The following is a 22,582-nucleotide window of genomic DNA, read 5'->3' on the forward strand; positions in this document are numbered from 1 at the left end:
CTGCCTGACGTCACCTGCTGCTTCAGTGTTTACAGCCTGGGCTTGTTGCATTCAGGACCGACACAAAGTCTCCAGCTGCCCGCAGCCCCTCACCTGCGAGGTGCAGTGGCCAGGCAGAGGCCTGTCTGCAGTGGGCTGGCGGAGAGGACCCAGCCCCTGGACAGACAGGGCAGGAAAGAAGCTGCTAGCCTTGCTGCTCACTGGCTCCCATTCAGGAAGCTGGGCGTGTGTGGGGCAGCTTCCACCGCCGCAGTGGGGCTGGCGGTGCCATGGGGCAGAGCGGCCCGGGGGTACCCTTGCTCTGGGAGGCCCTGTAGGCGCTTCTCCTGGATGTGAGCAGCCTGCAGGCTCCCCCGGCAGAGCTGTTGATTCCCAGGTGCTCCCGCCCGCACCCTTTGGCCAGGTGCGGCGTGGAAGAGGCGGGGGGCCATGTTACCTGGGATTGCCCAACGTAGGGTCTAAAGGGTGCTGACCCCGGTGATGCTGGAAGCTGCTGCCGCCTTAGCCCAGCCCCGGGAGACGCGCTGCCTGCCTGTGGGATCAAGTCATGTGGGCCTTGGAGCTGCCCCTCGTCCTGCTGCTGCTGGCTCCGCCGGGGGCTGGTGCTTTCCCCGAGGCCCTGGCCGTCAAGAACATCTCCCAGAAGGAGGCCGAGTTTGACAAAAACTACATGGACTTTGTGAACAGCGAGCTACTGAACATCTACACCTTCAACCACACCGTGATGAGGAACAGGGTGAGTGAGTGTCCCCCGAGTCAGGCCCAGCACCAGCCAAGGGGGCACGCTCCCTCTGCCGGAGCCCTCGGCCTGTGAACTGCTCTGCCCACCGTTGGGCCATGCCCCGAACAACTGATGAGGTGCTGGGGGGATAATCCTTGCCTAGCCCACAAAGGGGGCCCTGCCTCGTGCTTTGCTGGAGGGTGCTACGAAGTGTATCTCTGAACAGTCCCTCGGCCTGACTCTCCATTCCCTGCCCCTGAGCCAAGCACGTGCAGGATGCTCTGTTTGGATCAGGTTCTGTTTCGCACGGCCTGCGGAGTGCACTGTGGGCAGGGCAGTGGAGAATCCGGCCCCCTGGGCCCTAGACTGCAGGTGGAAAAACCCAAACTTCTCCCCCTGGTTGTGCTATTAGTTCTCTGTTCCCACGGGGCTTGGGCCAGTGAAGCAAGGCTGCTCGCTTCCTGGCCCAGTTTCACTTCCTTCTTCCCTGTGCGTTCACCATGCTGCTCCCCTCCCTGGCTGACAACTGGGGAGTGTCCCCATCGCTTCCAGCTGAGATCACAGTTGCTTTGGCCAGTGCTTGCTGTTGGCCTTTCATCTAGCTAGTGGCTGCGATGTGTTTGGCGTGTGTGTTCATTTTGCCCTGGTAGGGTGTGTGTGTCTTGGGGGCGTCTCTGCGTTCTACTGTGCAAGCCACAAATCAGCATTTTTAAAAAGGAAGTTGCTTCGGCTGACTCTTTACTTTTTCTTTCCACAAACTCGGCTGCGCTGTTTGTTTAGAGGGGTGGGAGGCGACTGCCCGCTTTTGGGTCTGTTGTTAAGCCAGGTTCCACATTGAAGATTCACCTTTATCTCCATCCCTGAGCATTGAGTCAGGCTGCGACTGGGAAGGCTGCTCTGGCCTGGTAGTTGGAAGGGCACTGCCAGCTCACAGCTGATAAGTCCCTGTTTCTGATGCAAAGGGAAGGAATGCAAAGGCTGTTTTCCCATTCCAGGGCCACATAGCCCAGGAAATATATGCTCGGCTTCCCCAGCTGCAGAGTGGGCATTTTGCCCTGACTGGGAAGCTTTGCACCCAGATGTCTCAGAGTTCGGCGTGGCTGGATCTGGGGGTTCGGTTCAGGGCTGTCTCTAGGACTAGACCGGATCTGCGGGAGAGACATCCTGTGGGGGAGTAATCCCTTCCCAGGGTGCATGGAGTGAGCTGCTGCCCTGCCAATACCCCCGACACACCCACCCACCCACCCTGCTTTGGCATCTCCTGTTCTCTGAGCTGCTCATCCTCCCGTGCCCTCCGTCACTGCCCAACCCTCTGTCCTAACTGCCCCCAGAGCTGACTCCTCGCTCCCTTCTCCTGCCTCTGGAACAGCCCCTCCCCACAATCCCTGCTTCCCAAACCCCCGCGTGAGGTCCCTGGGCACCAGTATCCAAGCGCTGACCCATCCTGTCCCAGCACATGCAGTGTCTTGACCTTTCCTCTCTACTGGGGAGAGTACGTGCAGGAGCTGTTTGCGGACGTGGTCCAAGCTGAACTTCCTGTTCGGTCAGCAGGGTCCAGCGGTCACGAGTTCCATTCCCCATTGCACGCGGTGTCTGGCTGTAAAAGGCAGGATGGTTCTCTGCCCCAGGCAGGTCACGCTGCTCCCGCATCTCGAGAGTCACAGGGAACAAAGGGCCAAGTGTAAGCCCGCGCTGTCCTTGCGGGAGGGCTCTGTGCCCTGTGCACCAATGGCCACCGCTTCCCCTGCGGTGGAGCTGAAAGAAATTCAAGTCTGGGGCTCAAACCAGAGTCCCCCAGCTGAGCCCCATGGGGGAGGGCTTGTGTCTCTTTGGCCAAGGCCAGCATGTCCCTTCTTTCCTCCCCAGACGGAGGGCGTCCGGGTGACGGTGAACGTGCTGTCTGAGCAGAAGGAGATGCCGGTTCTCTTCGTGATGAGGCAGAAGGAGGCGGTGGTGTCGTTTCAGGTGCCGCTGATCCTCAGGGGCCTGTAAGTACCACCCTTGTCAGAGACGACCTCTGAGGTGGGGCTAAAGACCCATGCCCCCTCCCCCCCAGTTCTGGGGTCCCCCTGCCGGCGAAGGCGGGGGCACCTAGGCCAGCTCTCTGACCATGGCATGAAAATGGCCTTAACACCCGAATGTGTAGCCTCGTCTGCCCCAGAACGTCCTGCTCTGCCAGAGCGGCTCTGGGACAGTTGCTAGTTCATCCTCTGAGCCTTCTCCACAGTGACCTTGTCCAGCTACCGAGCGCCGCCGAGGGGGAGAGCAGCACCCTTAGCTCGGCCTGTGCACCAGCAGGAGGGGCTGTCCCCAAGCTCTTGGGGAAGGGAGATGCTGCATTGCCGACCCCCCATGGCACCCTCAGTGCCACTAGGAGAGCCTGCCTAGCTCAGGTAGGGACAGCAACCCGGCCAGCCGAGGGAGCGAACCCCAGGAAGGCCATGGGCTAAGGGTCCTGGAGCTGTGCCTGATGCTTATGAGCAGTGCACCATGCCGTAGGCTGTGGGTGCTCCCCAGGCTGGTGGGGACTGGCTCCGTGCTACATGCCACCACTGCCAGGCCCCTCTCTCATCCGGCCTGGGGGTCTCTGCCTTCGCCAGGTTCCAGAGGAAGTACCTGTACCAGAACGTGAGCCGCACGCTGTGCCAGCCCCAGACCAAGAGCGAGTCGGAGACGCAGTTCTTCTATGTGGATGTGTCGACGCTGTCCGTGAGGAACGCCTCCTACCAGCTGCGGGTCACCCGCGTCGAGAACTTCGTGCTGAGGTGAGGGATAGAGATAGGAACCACCCCCCCAGATACACACACTGCCCTACACCTTGAGCCTCCTTCCCCCCGCCCCCCAGCACTCTCCCATGAGCCAGCTGTGCAGGACGCCTGAGGCGCTCGCGTTGCCTGAGACCCACGCAGGCCAGCCAGGTCCCGGGCTGGGGCAGGCATCGCCTTGCTGGGCTCCCCCTCAGGCGTTCAGGGCGGGTTGGGGACCCATCGAACGGCTGCTCGTGGCCCTGCGAGCTGCGGATTTGCGGCTCCAGCCCGTAGCTGGCTCCAGCCGGGTGGGGTTTTCCTTGCCCCGGCGGGCAGGGGCAATGGGGGGTCCCTGTTTGCTCACTCGTTATGAGCCATACTGCTGTTCTAACGCTCTCTCTGCACAGGACGAACGAGCGGTTCAGCTTCAATGCCACAGCAGCCCAGCCGCAGGTAATGCCCCTCTCTGCTTGGGGGGCTGCTATTTGGGGGGGGCATTAAAACAGCTTGACCAGACTCCCCGTAATGTAAAGGCACCTTTCTGGTTGCCAGAGGGAGGGGCCCTCTCTGATCTTGCACTTCCTGATAGTGGTGGGCGAGCTAGGACTCCTGGGTTCTATTCCTGGCTCTCTATCCTCCCCCCCCCCCCGGTGCAATGGGACAATGGCCCTGCCATGCCTCCCAGCGCAGGGGTTCTGGGTTGGGGTTCTCAGGGGAGAGGTTCAGGGGAGGGGCAGCCTTCTATTGGAATAACATGGCAGGTGCCGCTTCGGGGGTGGGGGCATGGGAAGGGGTGTAGGGCACTGCATGGGGAGGGGAGGGCAGTGTTACCATGGCGATAATGTGCCCTGTTTCCTCTCCCCCTCCCCCCCCCGGTAGTATTTTAAGTACGTGTTCCCGGAGGGTGTGGACTCGGTGATCGTAAAGGTGACCTCGCGCATGGCCTTCCCCTGCTCCGTCATGTCCATCCAGGACATCCTGGTACGTGGGGCATGGCGCTGGGTTCCTCTTCCCGGTGCTCCCCTCGCCCAGCATCCCTTAGGGTGACCTCTGGGCAGGTCCAGGCTCCGTGCGCCTGAGTCTTTGCTCCGCCCTCTCCTCCCTGCAGTGCCCCGTCTATGACCTGGACAACAACGTGGCCTTCATCGGGATGTACCAGACCATGACCAAGAAGGCAGCCATCACGGTGCAGGTAGGGAGCGCTGCCAGGCCAGCCCAGCCAAACAGCAGCAGGTGCCAGGCCTCGCTGTTCTCTCTGGTGTGGCCCTAGTGACAGGCAGTGCTGGCTGGAGATGTTCTTGCCGGCATGTGCTGAGCCAGACGACACGCAGCTCGTTCCTCGCGGCCAGATGGTGCTAGCCGGACGACTCCGTCCAGGCAAGTCGTGGCCTCTCTGCTCGTCCCGGTGTCTCCGGTGCTGCCTCCACGCTAATAACACCCTGCGTGTAAGCAGTGCAAGCGAGCAGCTTCCTCCGCAGCCAGCTCCGGCATCTCTCTGGGTCACTCGCGATGTGCCCGTCTCGCCAGACTCTCGTCTGGGGGAGCCTGGGCATCCAGGCCTCTCCGCTCCACTGGGGCCGGGTGGGGAGAGCCGCCACTCACCCCTCCCACTCACTCTCCTCTCATTCCCGGCGGCCGTGCCAGAAGAAGGATTTCCCCAGCAACAGCTTCTACGTCGTGGTGGTGGTGAAAACGGAAGACGAGGCCTGTGGAGGGCCCCTGCCTTACTACCCTCTCACCAAAGGTATGGGGGTGGGGTGGGGCGGTCTGGGGAGGCACAGGGCTTAGCCACTCACCTGTCCCTCTCCTCCACCTGCCCTACGGCCTTCTCCCCTCTGACATCTAGGCCCCCCCGCCCCAAGGCACTGGCGACGGGATCCAGACCATGCAAGGGGCCCTGGGGACCATAATGCCCAGGTGGAAGCTGGTTCCCAGCCTGACCCGGGTGTGGTCACCCCTCTCCCTGCCTCAGTTGCTGCCACTTCTCAGCAACAAGGTGCTGTGGGTGGAAAGGGTCCAACAGCCCCAGCTGGGCATACGCCGCTCTGGGCCGGGCGACGCGCTGGACGAGACCCAGGGCGTAGGAGTTCCAGAGGGCTGGGCTCCTCCATCTGCTTTGAGCAATTTTCCTGGAGACAGGAGGCAACTGATCTAGTCTGGGCTAATCTCCAGCCTTCTGTTCCTTCCAGATGAACCAGTAGATCAAGGCAGTCGGCAGAAGGCGCTGGACGTGATGGTGTCGCCTGCTATTACCTGTGAGCTGCTCCCACGGGCAGGGCCGGCAGGTCACTCTGCGGCAGCTACGTCTGCAGCTGGGAGCGTTTCCTGCTGAACGCTGGTCACAATGCTCGTGTTCATGGGGCACCGTCCTTGCAGGGCTGTCCCAGTGCCTCCGGGACAGCCCTGGCATGGCTCAGGCACATGGGAATGGCTGGCTGGCTCTGACAAACGGCTCCACCCTGCTGGTGGTGCAGGCCCCGAGCACACGTGGCCTGGGGCAGCACCTGGGCTCCGCATCTGGAGTGGGCCTTGTTGGGCCCATTCACAGACAGACACACCTGCTCCTGGGTCTCCCTTGCTGTCTGGGCGTTACATGCTGGGCATGAGCCCGGAGCAGGCCCGGCTCCAACAGAGCTGCTAAGATGAGCAGTGGCCACCTCTCCCTGTACAGCCGGGGTCTATGCCCCCCAGGGAGGGGTACATAGCGTGGGCTGTGTGTCTCATGGTGGGCACGGGGGAGTCGTGGGGCCAGGGGAGGCTTTGTACTCAGCTGACTCCCCGTGCCTGCAAGGCTGTGCCATCCAGCGAGCTGCACTCTGGGTGGGGCACCACGGGCTGCTGCTGTCCCGTAATCCCCCTTCCCGCTGCCTCTCTCCGCAGCCGAGGTCTACGTCAGCGCCATGCTCTTCTGCCTGGGGATCTTCCTCTCCTTCTACCTGCTGACGCTGCTCATCGCCTGCTGTGAGACCTGGAGGTGAGTCCCTGCGCCTCGCTTCCCACGGTGCTCCGGGACCGGACTGCCGGCTTGGCTCAGCTCACTCACCTCGTCCCTCCCCTCCCTCTCACTCACCCGCCACCGCCGGGCTTGGCTCTGCAAAACTAGAGTGGGTTTCAGCTCTCCCTCCTAGTTAGTGTAGCCACGGGGCCTGGCGCGGTGACACGGAGCAGCTGGTGCAGGGTAGGAACTGAGAGCCAGGGCCTTGATGGCAGAAAAAGCAGCCAGGAATGAGAGATCCCCTCCCCTCCACCCCAGGATAGGAGGTCTGTTTCCCTGTATACCAAGGGCTGGGCATCCCCACTATCTCCAGGGTCCAGCCCGGAGACGCCTCCCACCGACACGGGGAGCGTCGGAACGTGGCGCGGCCGTGTCTCCATAGAGCCATGGGGAAGGTCACCATTACTGGAGCCTCACGCAGCCTTCCTCGCCCCCCAGCCTGCATGTGCCTCTACCATAGCCGTGGCTGCTGCGGTTCTCGGGCAGGGCGAGGTGAGCCCTTCATTTGGCTCCGGCCCTCTGTGTGAGCAGCTCCCAGGAACGTGGTGGCCGGGGGTGGTGTGGGGCTGGTACGCCCCAGCCAGGGACAGCGCCGGGGCTGGATTTCCCTGGGCAACCCCTGACGAGGGTTAACACAAGGTCGGGAGGTGCCTGAGCTCTGCAGCCCTCGGCTGCCTGACGGGATCTGGGTCTGCGGCAGGAGGGAGCTGCCTCCCGGCCCTTCTGTTTCAGGTTTTCTCTTGCGTTTTTGCAGACAACAGAAGAAGAGAAAAGGGCTCCTGGCTGCCATGGACACGCCCACCACGGACACCGGTACGGACCCGCCAGGGCCCGTAGAGTGCACTGACACGGGGGGCGGGGGGGACTCTGGGAGCTGGCCCCGTCACGTAGAGCCCGGGGGGCAGCGGAGATGCATATTTGCTGGTTAATGTGCTGGAGGCGGGGGGCTGACTGTGGGTGGGCCCAGTTCCCTTAGGGGATGGAGTATGTACCAGAGCCGGCTGGGGGTTTTTTCTTTTTTTCTCCCTGTGAAATAACGTTTTCATGGACACTTTGCTGCCGGGTTCTCTTCACAAAACAAAGGTTTGGGGTTTGGCAAACAACGGTTGGTGGAAATAGAACATTTCCCTTGAATGGAAACCCACTCTCCTTTGCCTCTGGCCAGCTCCGCGGCTCACAGCCCGAACCCCTGGTTCCCTGGTCACTGCCCTTCCACGCAGCCAGGACTCCCCTGGGGCGAAAGGAGGGGCCGGGAGAGCTGGCTCCAGCCTTGGACTCGGGCTCTGCTTGACGGCCTGGCTCAGCCCCACAGCTTCAGAGCCAGGCCCTTTCTCTGTGCACAGTTCTCCCTGCATTGTGGGGAGATGGGTGGACGGGTCCTTAGTGTGCTGGGTCTAAGCTCCGCGTCATCTGTGATCTGCTGCTGTCAGTGACTCTGTCTGTCTGTCCATCTCTCTCTCTCTCTCTCTCTGCCTGCGCATCGCTCCTGGGGAACTTCCCCTCCCAGCGTCTTTACTGGGTAAGCGTCAGCCTCCGTTATTTCACAGGCTGTGAACAGATCCCTTTGCTGCCCCTGATGCGCTGGCCCTAAGCCGCCCTCCAGCTGGAGGTGGACAGGGCAGGGTCCTGCACTGGGGTCTTGCTCCGTAGGAAGCGCCAGCCGCTAAAGCAAGGGACGCAGGGTGCTGTGCAAACTCCTCTCACCCAGCTCCACTGATGTCCCACAATCCTGGCGTGTCGCCCCCTCGCTCCCCCAGTTCCTCCCATCCTTGGTCTCTCCTGAGCAGAAACCATCTACAGCCCAAAGAGCTCCGCTGCACTGCAGCTGTCCGGGCATAGCCTGAGCCTGCCACACTCACCCCACTGAGACACGTGCCCCCTGCTCTCCTGAGCCGCCTGCGCTCTGGGGGTGACGTGTGTGAAGGCTGCTGCCTGCCTGACGCAGGCTCCTGTGGTGTCTTGCAGGGCATCCGCGCACCACCCCGGACTCCCTTCTGGGTCACCCTCCCTACCACGGCTACGGCTACGGCTCTTTGGGTAAGCACCAGCCAGGAGCACCGCACCCGCACGCTCGCATGGGGCTCCGGGACCAGTTGGAGATGGGAGTGGGCCCTGGGGGCGGGGGAGGTCGCCAGTCCTTGGCAATGGCTGGACCCTATTCCTGAGCCTGCGACCAGAATCTCGTTTGTCTCCTCTCCCCCAGACAGTGACTTGGGATAAGCCAGGGTCTCCAGATACAATAGTGTTTTATCTCTCTCACACACACACACACACACACACCCCCGCTGTGTGAGCTCCTTGCCCTCTGCTCGTTCCTGGCTGGGCGTCTGACCGCGTCGACTCACCCCCTTGTTCTAACTCTCCTTCCAGAGAACAGTTCCACCCTGAGCACTGAGGGCATCACCGAGAGCATGGGCTCCACGGACATCTCTTCTGGGTACACAGGTGAGCCGCAAGAAACCAACAATGACTGGCCGGCGAGATGAACCCTGCGAGCCGGAGCTGGGTCTTACATGGCAGAGTCCACATCCGAGCAATCCCAGAGCCTGGGAGCCCATCCCTGCTGCAAACGCTCCATGCACCGAGACCCTGTCTGAGGCCCGCTGTCTGGGCTCATCCCGTGTGACGCCAAGCCGGGGAGGTGCACATCTGCCCCCGCGTCCGGGGGCCTGAGTGCGAAAGGCTGTCCAGGGAGGGCTTGGTTCTGGGGAGAGGACTTTGCCCCAGGAGCTGTGGCTTCCCCAGGCTCTCGTCCTCATTCAGAACTCCGCCCCACCCTCGCCAACTCTGCTCCGCTTTGGAAGACCAGTGTCCTGGGCAGGCCTTTAACTGGGTTGTCCCTGTCTGGCTTGGGCAGCAGATGAGGAGTGAAGCTGCCTGGCTGGCTACTTGGGACCCCCCGCGGCTCTCAGAAGGAGGCTCTGTCCCCATCCGCCCTCCCAGTAACTCTCCCTTTCCTTTCAAGGGCTGGACCGCTTCAAGCGACGCGTCCCCTCCAGCCAGATGAGGCACCTGTGCATTGCTATGGGTAGATGTGGATGTTAAGCAGAAAAGGCGCTAGGAAAACTCGAATCAATCCAATGTATTGCGGTGCCCTCGGCTTCACGTTACCTGGGGACAGACCCTGCATTCAATTAGCACCTTCACTCCCATCTGTTGTCCCTTGATCCAGGGACAGCCACTGAACAATCCCTCCAGCCACCAGCCGTCCCATAACGCTCCTGTCTTCCAACGCGTGGGCGCACTGGGAGCAGCCATCCCCCTGGGCCCCTCTACTGTGCCTGTTTGTCAGCCTCTGCTCAGGGGAGCCAGGAATGGAGTGGCAGGGGTCAGGACTGAGGGGCGCTGGCGGTGCTGTGAGGAGGCAGTGGGGGGGCCCAGGGCTGGGGTAACGGAGGCTGTAAGTCCGGACTGAGGGGCGCTGGCGGTGCTGTGTGTGAGGGGGCGGCAGGGGGCCCAGGGCTGGGGTAACGGGGGCTGCAGGTCAGGACTGAGGGGCGCTGGCAGTGCTGTGAGGGGGTGTTGGGGGGGCCCAGGCCTGCGGTAACGGGGGCTGCAGGTCAGGACTGAGGGGCGCTGGCGGTGCTGTGAGGGGGTGTCGGGGGGCCCAGGGCTGGGGTAACGGGGGCTGCAGGTCAGGACTGAGGGGCGCTGGTGGTGCTGTGTGTGAGACAGTGCCCCCCCCCTTTCCCCAACACGTCTGGGCTCCTAGCTGGACTGTAAGGTTTGCGGAGGAGGGTGTGGGAGGGGAGACCCAGGGCCAGCGCAGGGGTCATTTGGGAGCCCTGGCTTGTCCTGCTGTCTTTTCAGAGGCAGGGGTGGAAAGTCCAGGGGAAGCTCGGTCATCCTCCTCTCCTGGTCCCTCGTCCGGGGCGGGGTGGGATGGGCTGCACACGCTCAGCAGAGATGGTCGATTTCTCTCCGCCAGTTGTGGTGCAGGAGGGGAGGCGGCAGGTTCCCTGACCAGACGGAGGCAAATCAGTCCCGTTTCAGCTGATTCAGAGCGCTGGGAGTGGCTGCCGATCCCTATGCCCCGGTTTAACCCGTCTGAGCCGAGAACGTGGCCCTGGCTCTGTGGGTCCCATTCAGTGGCCTGGAAAGGGAGGGACGATTTCTGGACTGTTCACTGGCTGACAACACCCCCACCCCCCCAAAACATCTGTCTGGATCTGAGATGGTAACGTGAAGCCCTGGAGGACCCCTGCCCAGGCTTGCCATGGCTGGGAGCTGCACTTTCTGAGGGGCGCCGGGGTTCTGGGTGGATTTAGAGGGGGCAGCCGTGGGCCCTGTTGCAGTGGGGCAGAGGCAGCATCGCCTGCAGAATGGCCCAGTTCGGGCTGTGTGGGCAGCACCGTGCCCCTGCCTGCCAAGGCCATGATAGCCAGGCCTGGAGCCCCTGGCTACGCACCCAAAGAAGTAGCCGCCTTCCCCGAGTGGCCACCGCTCCCTGGCCTCTGTCGGCTCCTCAGTGGGTGAGCTTCCCTGGCCTGCGTCACACCGGGGGGCAGACGGGAGGGTCACAATGGCCCCGTCGGCCCTTGGCTCTCGTCAGGCCCCCGAGGCCGGCAGCCTTTGGCTAGCGGCAGGGTACTCAGCTGCTAGCAGAGTGAGCCAGGGAGCGGCAGACATGTGACTGACCAAGACAGAGCAACAACCGAACAGCCCCAGGAGCGCAGTGTCTGGTGCCAGCGAGCTGTGCAGGACTGCCTGCCCTCCCCAGACCCACACGCAGCCTGGGGCTGCCCTGGTGCATTGGCCAGACCAACGACTGTGTGCTGAGAGGTGCATTAGGCAAGGGACAGACTTGTTGTACTCTGGTCTCTGCACATGGCACCCAGGCCCTACGTGGCACTGGGCAGCGTGGGACGAGTGCCAGCAGGTCTCTGTGCCAAAGGGGCCGTGCTCTGCATGTGACGTCTTGCAGGATCCGGCGCACCCCCCGGCTCCCGGCCCCGACGGCCCAGCGCACCCCCCTGCCCCGGCGGCCCAGCGCACCCCCCGGCTCCCGGCCCCGGCGGCCCAGCGCACCCGCCCGGCGCCCGGCCCCGGCGGCCCAGCGCACCCCCCCGGCGGCCCGGCCCCGGCGGCCCAGCGCACCCCCCCGGCGCCCGGCCCCGGCGGCCCAGCGCACCCCCCCGGCGCCCGGCCCCGCGGCCCAGCGCACCCCCCCGGCGGCCCGGCTCCCGGCCCGACCCCCCGGCTCCCGGCCCCGCGGCCCAACGCACCCCCCCCCGGCGGCCCGGCTCCCGGCCCGACCCCCCGGCTCCCGCCCCCGCGGCCCAGCGCGCCCGGCTCCCGGCCCCGCGCACCCCCCCGGCGGCCCGGCTCCCGGCCCGACCCCCCGGCTCCCGCCCCCGCGGCCCAGCGCGCCCGGCTCCCGGCCCCGCGCACCCCCTCGGCGGCCCGGCTCCCGGCCCGGCACCGCGCGCCCGGCCCCGCGACCCCGGCCCAGCCCTCCCTCCCGATTTTCCCGGACATGCCCAGCTTTTGGGGGATTTCCCCCCGGACGGGGATTTGAGCCCCCAAAAGCCGGACATGTCCGGGAAAATCCGGACGTATGGTAACCCTACCCAGCGGGCCCCGCTGCGGGGTGCAAGCCCTGTGTGCCAGGGTGACTCGCTGTGTGGGCCATGTGGACCTGCCTGCCCTGGCTCTGTTCTGCCGGGAGCTGCCTTTGTCCCCTCAGTCCTTTCTAATGGTGCATTTGGGGCCCCGTCTCCCTCGCCAGCCCCGACAGACACAGCCTGGCCCCTCAGAAAGAGCACCGGGGGCATCAGCATGACGAACCAATCGCACACGTCCCTGTATCATCAATACCCAAATCAGCCCAATCAGAATGACCCCGGGGTGTAATTCCCCCGACAGGCGTAGGTAGCTCAGTGCACAGGGATCTCTGTCCCAGGGCCTGGCAGCTTGAACCCCAGCCCTGAAGAGCTGGGAACGTCTGCTAGATGCCACAGAGCCTCCGGCAGCGGTGGGGCGGGTCTCTGTTGTGGGGTTTGTGCTGCCCCCACCTTGCCCCATCGATCCCTTTTCACTGAGCTGTGGACGATGAACGGGGGGGATGATCTCAGGGTGTGATTGACTGGCTCTGATTGACTCCGTGATACGAATGATTGGGGCCCGCGTCGCCCCGTGGTCTGATCCCGTCGGCAGGGCTGTGGGGAGGGGGCGGGCTAGGCCTTGCCCGGGGTGTGTGGCCTCAGCCTGGACTGACGCTGGTGCTCCCCTGTGCCCTTGCAGAGCGCTCCCTGGAGAACGTGGCCAGGCGGCCCCGCCTGGACTCCCTCAGCTCTGTGGAGGAGGACGACTACGACACGCTGGCGGACATAGACTCCGACAAGAACGTCATCCGGACCAAGGTCTGTGTCGCTTGCCCAGCCCGGGCATCGCTCTGATGGGTGGGGGGGAGCGTGACATGCAGGCCCCTGCGTCACCTGCCCGTCCCAGGAATCGCTCTGATGGGTGGGGGGAGCGTGATATGCAGGCCCCTGTGTCTCCTGCCCGTCCCGGGTATCGCTGTGGGAGCAGAAACACACTGCACAGCCTGTATGGCTGCCCTGGCTCAGGCTTGAGCGATGCCCCGCGGGGAGATGCTGGAGCAGGGTATATGTGGGGCGGAGGGTGATGGAGCAGCGGGGAGGCCTGTGTAGCCAGGCACTGCCCCAGAACCATGTACCAATGGGCTCGTTAACCCTGTGCTGGCCGGTCTGGTGCGTGCCCATCACTCAGCGCCAGCCTCCGTCCAGTGCTGTGACCGAGCCCGTATTCCCCCCGGGAATGCTGCCGGCTGGCAGCTAGCCAGTGCTCTGGGCAGGGGTAGCTCTGCAGCGGCAGGTGGAGCAGGCTGGGCTGGTTGCCAGGGTGCCCTCGCCCCTGTCTGCCGCATGCCCCGCCTGGCCTGTGATGGGATCCCGCCTCTGTTCCCAGCAATACCTGTACGTGGCAGACCTGGCCCGGAAGGACAAGCGTGTCCTGCGGAAGAAATACCAGATCTACTTCTGGTGAGTGGGTGCAGGCCTGGAGAGGTGAGGGGGTGATGGGGTAGGGAGATGGGCTGCGGGACTCTTCTGTCTGCCCCTGAGCTAAGGAGGTGCCTGGAGCCCTGCCCTGCTGCAGAGCAGTGAGTAGATCAGCGTCCCAGCCCTCCATGGCGTTGGCATCACACTCGCCATCCCGCCCAGTGGGTGCTGCAGAGCGCGTGGAGATGGGTGAGCACAGGTGCTGCTGGAGCAGTGGGGAGAGCCCTAGGGAGGAGGCGGAGCTGGAGTCCCCGGCCAGCGCCTGCCTGGCTCAGTGCCGTCCTCTCTTGCAGGAATATTGCCACCATCGCTGTGTTCTACGCCCTCCCTGTCATACAGCTGGTCATCACCTACCAGACGGTAAGGACGGCCCCTGCCTGCGTCCCCCTCCTGCCCCAGTATCCGAGCTCTCTCCCCTGGGGGCTGCTGGCTGCCCTGCTCCACCATCTCCTGAATTCGGGGAGTTCCCAGGGCTGGGCTCTGGGCTTCAAAGCAGCCACGGGCTGAGGGGCAGTTCCCTCCTGTGCCAAAGAAACCAGCGGCGTCTCCTCCCAGGCGCTCCCCCAGCCGAGCGGCCCCTTCACTCCCCTCTCAAGCGGGGCTTGGTCGCCCACGCGTCGCAGGGCGAGATGCAGGCTGAGATCCAGCCCTGCCCAAAGTGCCGCATTGTCTCCCTCTGCACTTAGCAGCCTCTCCAAGGGGCAGGCTTGGCCAAATGCCCTCTGTAAATGTGCACATCCCTGCCCTGGTTGTAATCAGCCCTGGGGTGGAAGCTGGAAGAACACATGAACTCTGAGTCACCCCTCGCCGTCTGCACTCGCCCAGTGCCGCTGGGTCCTCTGCCTGCCCCCTCCTCGGTGAGTGCACGTTTCTACTGGGGACACCTCCCCTCGGGCCCCCCAGTCCTGGTTGGGAGCTGTGCCAGGCCCATTCCAGCTGGTGTCCCCTGCCCTTCCTCTTCAGGGTCTCGCTTGCTTCCCCGCTGCAGGTGGTGAACGTAACAGGGAATCAGGACATTTGCTACTATAACTTCCTGTGCGCCCACCCCCTGGGAAACCTCAGGTAAGAGCTGGCGCAGGGCTCGCAGTGACGCTCCCTGGCCTGCCCACCTGCCCCTCTGCGGTCTGGCGGATGGGGTGAGGTGGGGAGCTGGGCCCCCGGTAGCACCCAGGAGGGGAGAACAAAGAACCGGGGAGGGGAGCCCATGTGAACCGTGGCGCTCTGGCTGGGATGCGGGTGGGGACAGAGGGTGCTGCTGCCCGGGGCGGGGGCAGTGCCCTGTTCCGTGGCACCGATCTCTGGGGAACAGGCCACGCAGCCGGCCCTGTGACGGTGACCTGGACTGACCTGCTTCCCGCCAGCGCCTTCAACAACATCCTCAGCAACTTGGGCTATGTGCTGCTGGGCCTCCTCTTCCTGCTCATCATCCTGCAGCGAGAGATCAACTACAACCGGGCACTGATGCGCAACGACACGCAGGCCCTGGTGAGCACCGCCCCTCGCGCCCGCCCCTGGCAGGCGAGGTGGGGACCTGCCTGTGCCCGCAGCCTGGCTGATCGCCGTCCCCCGTGATGCTGGCTGGGATGGGCAGGGCTGCGCCCTTGGGGTGGGGGCGGGCAGGGCCTGGGTGCTGCATGGGGAGAGTTCCTCTGGGGGGCATCCAGGGGGAGCTGCCCCTGGCCTGAGCTGGGAGCTGGGCTCGCTCAGCCCAGGTGCCTTTTGGCCAGATCTGTCTGTCTGAGGCGGGCATGTCAATCCTCCCTCTCCCCCCCCCCCCTCCAGGAGTGTGGCATCCCCAAGCACTTCGGCCTGTTCTACGCCATGGGCACGGCGCTCATGATGGAGGGGCTGCTCAGCGCCTGCTACCACGTCTGCCCCAACTACACCAACTTCCAGTTCGGTGAGTGCTCGGGGCTCCCTGACCCTGCAGTGACGCCCGCCCTCTGCCCGGCTCCAGCGCGGAGCTGGACTATGGGTGACTGCCAGGGGCTCTCCGCTCCACCCAGCGCAGCCCGTTTGCTGGCTGCTTCATCCCCCTGAGCTCACCCCCTTCCCAGCCTCAGACTCCCTCTCTCCCGGCCCTACCCAGCTGCCACAGTGCTGTGGTGCTGGCAGAGATTGGGCACTGGCTCCGGTGGAGCTCTGGGAGGGTTTGCGCGGCAGCCTGCGGCATCAGACAGCCCCAGCCACCTCCCGGTGAGCTCAGGGAGCCGCTGTGCTCCGAGCAGAGGGATGTGCAGCACTGCTCCGGCCCCACGGCTCGGCAGTCCAGCTCTGTCTCTGAGCCGTGTCTCAGACGTGGCGGTTCCTCCCGCCGTGCCTGTCTGAGATGTCCCTGCCCTACTCTCCCTGCCACGGCAGCCAGGACCCAGGCTCCTGCGGCCGTGCAATGCCGAGGGGCTGCCAGCCTTCCCCTCCCCGGCCCCTCGCTCAGTCTGGCCACCGTCCCTTTGCAGACACTTCCTTCATGTACATGATCGCGGGACTCTGCATGCTGAAGCTGTATCAGAAACGGCACCCGGACATCAACGCCAGCGCATACAGCGCCTACGCCTGCCTGGCCATCGTCATCTTCTTCTCCGTCGTCGGCGTGGTGAGTGCCAGCCCCGGAGCCGGGTCTGTGGGGGAGGAGCCACTGGCTCAGAGCTCGCTGGTGCCCCCTGTGCAGACGGCTCAGTCCAGGTGGGCGCGTTACTGGCTGTCTGCAGAGGGACTAAGGACTGAGCTGTCTGAGAGCCTGTGGGTCCTTGGCCAGCAAACCCCACACCCGGAGAAGGCAGCAGTTGCCCCAGTAAAACTCAGGCTGCCTTGCCCCAGGCCGGACTCGGGCATGAATCCTGGCTTTGTGGCTCTCTCAGCTCCCTGGTGCTGACGGCTCCTTCTGTAACCGCAGCTCTGATGCCTGCATCATGGGCCCCTGGGGACCAGCCCCAGCCCCGTCTCCCACCCGCTCACCCCGTCTTCTCCCCACAGGTCTTTGGCAAAGGGAACATGATGTTCTGGATTTTCTTCTCCATCATCCACATCATCGCCACCCTGCTGCTGAGTACGCAGCTCTACTACATGGGCCGCTGGAAACTCGGTGAGGCCCTGCCCCTGGGACAGGGATGGGGGGCAGAGCCAGACTCCCCATGGGCACCACAGGCAGCCCAGCCCAGCGCGGGTCCTTGGCTCTGCGTCGCGGCCAGAGTGGTCCATGGCACTAGAACGCCTGCACCCAAGTGACTGCTCAGCCCTCCTCCCTGCTTAGTATAACCCACGTCCAGGGCTCTCTGTGCACCGGCAGAGCAAGTCTGGCTCCCTCCCGCCTTGGGCATTGTCGGCTCAACTCGCACAGGAGACGCCTGCGCTTACGCGGGGGCCTGTGGGGCCGAGCGTGGCCGGCCCTGCTCAGATGAGCCCGCAGCGCTGGGGACTTGGTCTGAAAGCCAAGCCAGCTTGGTGGTGGGACTCACTGCAGGGGCATGAACGGGGCATTGTTCCGCCCCCCCTCATGGCTGTGTGATGGGCTGGGGGAGCCCCCACTGCTCTGTGCGGGCAGCCTCTGCTCACGCTGGCCTCCCTCCAGCCGGACTGCTGCTCTGGGAGCGCAGGGTTCAGGCCTCTTCCCTTTCGGATGGGACTGGCTGCAATCCATGCCCCGCTGGGCTAGGATGGGCCTGGGAAGGGCCTGCTGCCCCCTCCCCTGGCTCTAGCGCTGCCTCTCTCTCTCTGCAGACTCTGGGATACCGCGCAGGATCGTGCACGTGCTGTACACAGATTGCATCCGCCAGTGCAGTGGGCCCATGTATGTGGTGAGTGAGCGGCTCACTTCAGCCCTGAGGCGCCCAAGGCCCCTGACTCTCGGTACAAGCCCGTGACTGGCTAACACTGCGCGAGGAGGACTAGCTGCAACAGCAGTGCCCCGGGGCCGGCCCAGAGCTCTCTCTGCTGGACGGTGGATGTTCCGGCAAGGCCTCGTGCTGCAGGCACAGGGACGCATCCAGCCAGCACGGGGGCAGGATGCTTTGATGGACCACTGGCCCAAATCTGCCCTTTTGCTTCTGCATCCCAGTGCAACCGTGCAGTCCCTGGGCATGACAGCCCTGAGCCCCTGCCAGCCCCCTCTGACAGCACATCCCCAGCGTACTCCGCTCTGGGCCTGGCTCTGTGATGGAGACAAATGGAGCTAAACCAAGAGCCTGCCCCAGAGGTGACCAGCCAGTGGCCATGTTGTCCACCCCTCGCGGGGGGCTCGGGGGCCTGCTCCTGCCTGGTCTATCTGAGCTGGGGCATCAGCTCGGGCAGTAGGGCACCACGCTTTTGGAAGCCGAGGTCCTAGATTCAATACTCACTGCGGACGACTCCCCCAGGATCCTTTCCGTGAGGCCTCCCTCCCCCTCCTCACCCAGCACGGCCCCTCTCAGCCCCCCGTCCTCAGTTAGCCCAGACCCGCAGCCCCACTGCCCCCCAGCGGGATGCAGGGAGGCTGTTTGCTTGGCTGTGGTGGAATGTGATGCTGGGCCCAGCTGAGGTGATCTGAGCTCCGCCACAGGCACAGAGCTCGCGCTGTGGTCAGAGCTTCCCGATCCCTCCCTGCCCCCTCCCTGGGACCAGCATCCTCCCAGCCAGAGAACGGCTGAGCCACCATGCCCTGGGGCAGAGAGTGGGTCTGGGAGATGGCAGCTCTAACGGCTCTGAGCCATGAAAACAGGGTCCCCCCGAACCACTAGCCCAGCATACGCCCCCTCCCTTGACCCTCCTTGTCTGTGTTTGCAGGATCGAATGGTGCTGCTGGTCATGGGCAACATCATCAATTGGTCGCTGTAAGTCTGGGGGTGTGTGTAGGGGGGCGGAGGGAGAGTGCTCTGTACAAGGAAAGGGGGTATCAGGAGAGCTCCCCTCCCACCACTGCCAACACACCTCGATCCAGGCCCTCCCCTGCTGCTATGCCAGCCCAGTCCCTGACCTGCTGGTCTCAGTTGTTCCAGGCCTATCCCTCTGCAGTGCTACCATGCAGCCGGGCAGGGAGCTGGGCTGAGAACACACAGCTCGCGTCAGCTGTGAACACCATGGGGCGAAGCAGGGTGTAGCGCCCTGGAGAGGGAGCGCACTGTGGCTCGCTAGCGGCAGCCGTGGAGAGCTGCCCCGGACAGCAGTCGGGCGAACGCCTCTCCCCTGCCTACTCTCCCACTGGGCAAGCCCCGGGATGCAGCAGGCGCCCCAGGTTACGTTCCAGGAGACCCTGCTCGTCTTGCCGGTGGTGCAGGCTGCAGCAGGGGCCATAGAGAATTGCTGCCGATATCCGGCATGGGTCTGCCCCAGTCTCTGCCATGCTGCAGCTGGGGGCCCCCCTCTGCTGCCTTCCTAACCCACCTCTCCCTCCCCCAGCGCTGCCTACGGACTCATCTTCCGACCCAACGACTTCGCCTCCTACCTGCTGGCCATCGGCATCTGCAACCTGCTGCTCTACTTCGCTTTCTACATCATCATGAAGGTGCGGGGACAGGCTGGGGGCTCGCTGGACAGACTCCCTGGCTGCACAGAGCGGGGCCTTGTCACGGAGTCCCCGGGCGATGCTCTGGGACTGCTCCCCACAAAGCCAGTCAGGACTCTGGGGAGCCTCCTCTCCCTCGGAGCAGACTGTCTTCAGGGCAAGAAGCCCATACGTCTTCACCTCCTGGGTCTCTCCTGGGTGCATTCAGCATATGCCCCTCCCTGCGCTTCCCACAGCGAGTCCGCCCAGCGGGGGTCCTGGGGAAGCCAGAGGGTCCTGCACCCCCACTTCGCAGTCAGACGTGACTCTCAGCCAGCCAGTAAAACAGAGATTTATTAGATGACAGGAACACGGTCTAAAACAGAGCTTGTAGGTACGGCGGTGAACGGGACCCCTCGGCCGGGTCCATTATGGGGTTCAGAGAGCCAGACACCCATGTCCGCCCTCACTCCTCGTCCCCAGCCAGCTCCAACTCTGAAACTCCCTCCAGCCCCTCCTTCTCTGGGCTTTGTCTCTTTCCTGGCCAGAAGGTCACCTGATCTCTTTGTTCACCTTTAGCTATTTCCTCGCAGGGGGGAAGGGGCCCTGGCCTTTTGTTGCCAGGGAGACAGTGTGTCAGTGATTTATGCGCATTGGCCTTTCCCAACCACCTAGAGACTTAAGAAATGCATAGGGGAAACTGAGGCACCCACGCAGTATTCAGAGGAAACATTAAGAACAGTCCCACTTCATCACAGGCCTGTACCCCAGGAGAGCTCTGGGGCAAACGGGGAGTGACTGAGCTCTGGGGTTACCCCAGAGTCAGGCCCCAGCGGGGGAGCAGGGCCTGTTAGTCCTTTCACCAACATGCCCAGAGCCCTGGTACCTGCACCACCACCCCCAGCACCGCTGAGTCCTTCCAGCCATTATCTGTCCAGGTAGTGGGGAGAGAAGCCTCTGTCACTGGGGAACACATGGGCATGGCCTCCTGGGAGCCTGTCCCAGGCCCCACATGTGCCAAGGAAGGTGCCTAGCCCTCTGCGTGTGCCGGGCGTCACCGTTCCCCTGCGCTCTGTGTGTGCCCCCTGCCCTCTGCATATGCTGGATGTCTCCGTTCCTCTGCTTGTTCCCCCTGCCCTGTGCGTGTGTCGGGCGTCCCCCTGTTCCTCTGCGTGTGCCCCCTGCCCTCTGTGTGTGCCGGGCGTCCCTCTGTTCCTCTGCCCTCTGCGTGTGCCGGGTGTCACCCTGTTCTCCTGCCCTCTGCGTGTGCCCCCTGCCCTCTGCATGCGCCCGGCATCCCCCTGTTCCTCTGCCCTCTGCGTCTGCCGGGCGTCCCCCTGTTCTCCTGCCCTCTGCATGTGCTGGGCGTCACCCTGTTCTCCTGCCTTCTGCGTGTGCCGGGCGTCACCCTGTTTCCCTGCCCTCTGCGTGTGCGGGGCATCACCCTGTTCCTCTCCCTCTGCGTGTGCCCTCTGCACTCTGCGTGTGCCGGGCGTCACCCTGTTCCTCTGCCCTCTGTGTGTGCCCCCTTCCCTCTGCGTGTGCAAGACGTAACCGTTCCCCTGCCCTCTGTGTGTGCCGGGCATCGCCGTTCCCCTGCCCTCTGTGTGTGCTGGGCATCGCCGTTCCCCTGCCCTCTGTGTGTGTTGGGCGTCACCCTGTTCCTCTGCATGTGCTGGGCGTCGCCGTTCCCCTGCCCTCTGCGTCTGCCGGGCTTCACCCTGTTCCTCTGTTCTCTGCGTGTGCCGGGTATCGCTGTTCCCCTGCCCTCTGCTTGTGCCCCCTGCACTCTGCATATGCTGGGCGTCTCCGTTCCTCTGCGTGTGCCCCCTGCCCTGTGCGTGTGTCAGGCATCCCCCTGTTCCTCTGCGTGTGCCCCCTGCCCTCTGTGTGTGTCAGGCATCCCCCTGTTCCTCTGCGTGTGCCCCCTGCCCTCTGCATGCGCCCGGCATCACCCTGTTCCTCTGCCCTCTGCATGTGCCGAGCGTCGCCATTGTCTGCCCTCTGCGTGTGTCAGGTGTCGCCATTCCCCTGCCCCATGTGTGTGCCCCCTGTCCTCTGCGTGAGCCGGGCGTCGCAGTTCCCTGCCCTCTGCGTGTGCCCCCCGTCCTCTGTGTGAGCCGGGCGTCGCTGTTCTCCTGCCCCCTGCGTGTGCCCTCTGCATGTGTCTGGTGTCGCCGTTCCCTGCCCTCGGCGTGTGCCCCCGTCCTCTGTGTGAGCCGGGCGTCGCTGTTCTGCCCCATGTGTGTGCCCCCTGCCCTGTGCGTGAGCCAGGCGTCGCTGTTCTCCTGCCCTCTGCGTGTGCCCCCTGCCCTGTGTGTGAGCCAGGCGTCGCTGTTCTCCTGCCCTCTGCGTGTCACCGTTCACCTGCTCTCTCTCCTTCTCCCCAGCTCCGAAGCGGCGAGCGCATCAAGCTCATCCCCCTGCTCTGCATCATTTTCACCTCCGTGGTGTGGGGCTTCGCCCTCTTCTTCTTCTTCCAGGGTCTGAGCACCTGGCAGGTGAGTGGTGGCTCATGCCAGCCCGGGCCTTGACTATTCAGGGTTGACGTGTCTGGTGCACACTTGGGGGGGTCTCCTGCTTGGAGGGTCCCTGTACGGGGCAGGCAGTGAGGACTGCGTTGTGCATGGCCCGAGTGCCCGGTCTGCTCGACTTGCAGCTCTTCTAGGCTGCAGCACGGCCCTGGGCAGGAGCTGTGTGGGGAGGAGACAGGCAGCGTGCTTGGCAGGCCGGCTCCAGGCGCCAGCTCGGCAAGCAGGTGCTTGGGGCGGCCAAGGGGAAGGGGCGGCACGTCCAGCTCTTCGGCGGCGGGTCCCTCGGAGGGAAGGACCTGCTACCAAATTGCCGCCAAAGAAGAAAGCGGCACGGCAGAGCTGCCGCCGCTCGCGGCTTTTTTTTTTTTTTCCTGCCACTTGGGGCGGCAGAAACCCCGGAGCCGGCCCTGGTGCTTGGCTGGAGATAACGCACCGGCTCTGTCCCCTCTGCAGAAAACGCCGGCCGAGTCCCGGCAGCACAACAGAGACTGCATCCTGCTCAGCTTCTTTGATGACCACGACATCTGGCACTTCCTCTCCTCCATCGCCCTGTTCGGCTCCTTCCTGGTAGGTCCTGCCAGCCCCAGCACGGCTGGGCCAGCTCACCCAGCGGGAAAGGCTCTTTCTGCCCCCGCACCCATCGCCCTGGTCCCCACACTGTCAGCTGCTGTCGCCACCGGCCCCTGCCTGGCAGACGGCTGTATTAGCCACAGGCTACAGCCCTCCCAGCCTGGGCTGGGAGCACATAGGAGGGTCCCCAGAAGCACTTGTCGCTCCCCGGAGACCCGTCAGCCTTGGCCGACAGGGGCAGCCCCCCCAGAGCCTGAGGCGAGAGCGCACGTCCTGCACGGCCCCCTGCCCGTAGAGCCCCAGCGAGGCCAGGGCCGGCCGGCAGTGCCTCGCTCTGTCCACCTAACGCTGCAGCGTCCTCATGGCCCCCTCTGCCGGCTGGGACATAGGCTCCCGTCTGGGCCAGGCCCTGTGCTGAAAGGGGGATGGGGCTGAACAAATCATAAATTCCACCCCCACCCACACCAGCTCTACTTATCCAAAAACACCAATGTGGGGTCAGAGAGGTTCCTAACACCCTACTCTTCTCCTCTTCCCT

At 64.3% G+C, this 22,582-nt stretch overlaps 1 protein-coding gene across 2 annotated transcripts in view; it reads left to right on the plus strand.

Moving 5' to 3' along the window:
• Nucleotides 1–22,582, plus strand: part of SIDT2 (SID1 transmembrane family member 2) — a 25,081-nt gene continuing 2,499 nt past the window's right edge. Inside the window, exons 1-26 of one of the 2 annotated variants that reach the window (XM_054005339.1) lie at nucleotides 1–736; nucleotides 2,588–2,709; nucleotides 3,322–3,486; nucleotides 3,876–3,921; nucleotides 4,348–4,449; nucleotides 4,577–4,660; nucleotides 5,113–5,212; nucleotides 5,658–5,723; nucleotides 6,349–6,442; nucleotides 7,218–7,276; nucleotides 8,429–8,500; nucleotides 8,834–8,908; nucleotides 9,429–9,491; nucleotides 12,707–12,825; nucleotides 13,394–13,467; nucleotides 13,779–13,845; nucleotides 14,474–14,547; nucleotides 14,847–14,970; nucleotides 15,268–15,385; nucleotides 15,942–16,078; nucleotides 16,459–16,567; nucleotides 17,203–17,279; nucleotides 18,244–18,290; nucleotides 18,856–18,961; nucleotides 21,331–21,441; nucleotides 21,928–22,041. In XM_054005339.1, the coding sequence (XP_053861314.1) occupies nucleotides 548–736; nucleotides 2,588–2,709; nucleotides 3,322–3,486; nucleotides 3,876–3,921; nucleotides 4,348–4,449; nucleotides 4,577–4,660; nucleotides 5,113–5,212; nucleotides 5,658–5,723; nucleotides 6,349–6,442; nucleotides 7,218–7,276; nucleotides 8,429–8,500; nucleotides 8,834–8,908; nucleotides 9,429–9,491; nucleotides 12,707–12,825; nucleotides 13,394–13,467; nucleotides 13,779–13,845; nucleotides 14,474–14,547; nucleotides 14,847–14,970; nucleotides 15,268–15,385; nucleotides 15,942–16,078; nucleotides 16,459–16,567; nucleotides 17,203–17,279; nucleotides 18,244–18,290; nucleotides 18,856–18,961; nucleotides 21,331–21,441; nucleotides 21,928–22,041 (2,514 nt within the window). In that variant the 5' untranslated portion in view covers nucleotides 1–547. The remainder of the gene's footprint in view (nucleotides 737–2,587; nucleotides 2,710–3,321; nucleotides 3,487–3,875; nucleotides 3,922–4,347; nucleotides 4,450–4,576; nucleotides 4,661–5,112; nucleotides 5,213–5,657; nucleotides 5,724–6,348; nucleotides 6,443–7,217; nucleotides 7,277–8,428; nucleotides 8,501–8,833; nucleotides 8,909–9,428; nucleotides 9,492–12,706; nucleotides 12,826–13,393; nucleotides 13,468–13,778; nucleotides 13,846–14,473; nucleotides 14,548–14,846; nucleotides 14,971–15,267; nucleotides 15,386–15,941; nucleotides 16,079–16,458; nucleotides 16,568–17,202; nucleotides 17,280–18,243; nucleotides 18,291–18,855; nucleotides 18,962–21,330; nucleotides 21,442–21,927; nucleotides 22,042–22,582) is intronic. The other variant, XM_054005340.1, reaches the window with a different exon arrangement.

Source organism: Malaclemys terrapin, chromosome 15 (genome assembly GCF_027887155.1).
Source record: "Malaclemys terrapin pileata isolate rMalTer1 chromosome 15, rMalTer1.hap1, whole genome shotgun sequence".
Lineage (NCBI taxonomy): Eukaryota > Metazoa > Chordata > Testudines > Emydidae > Malaclemys > Malaclemys terrapin.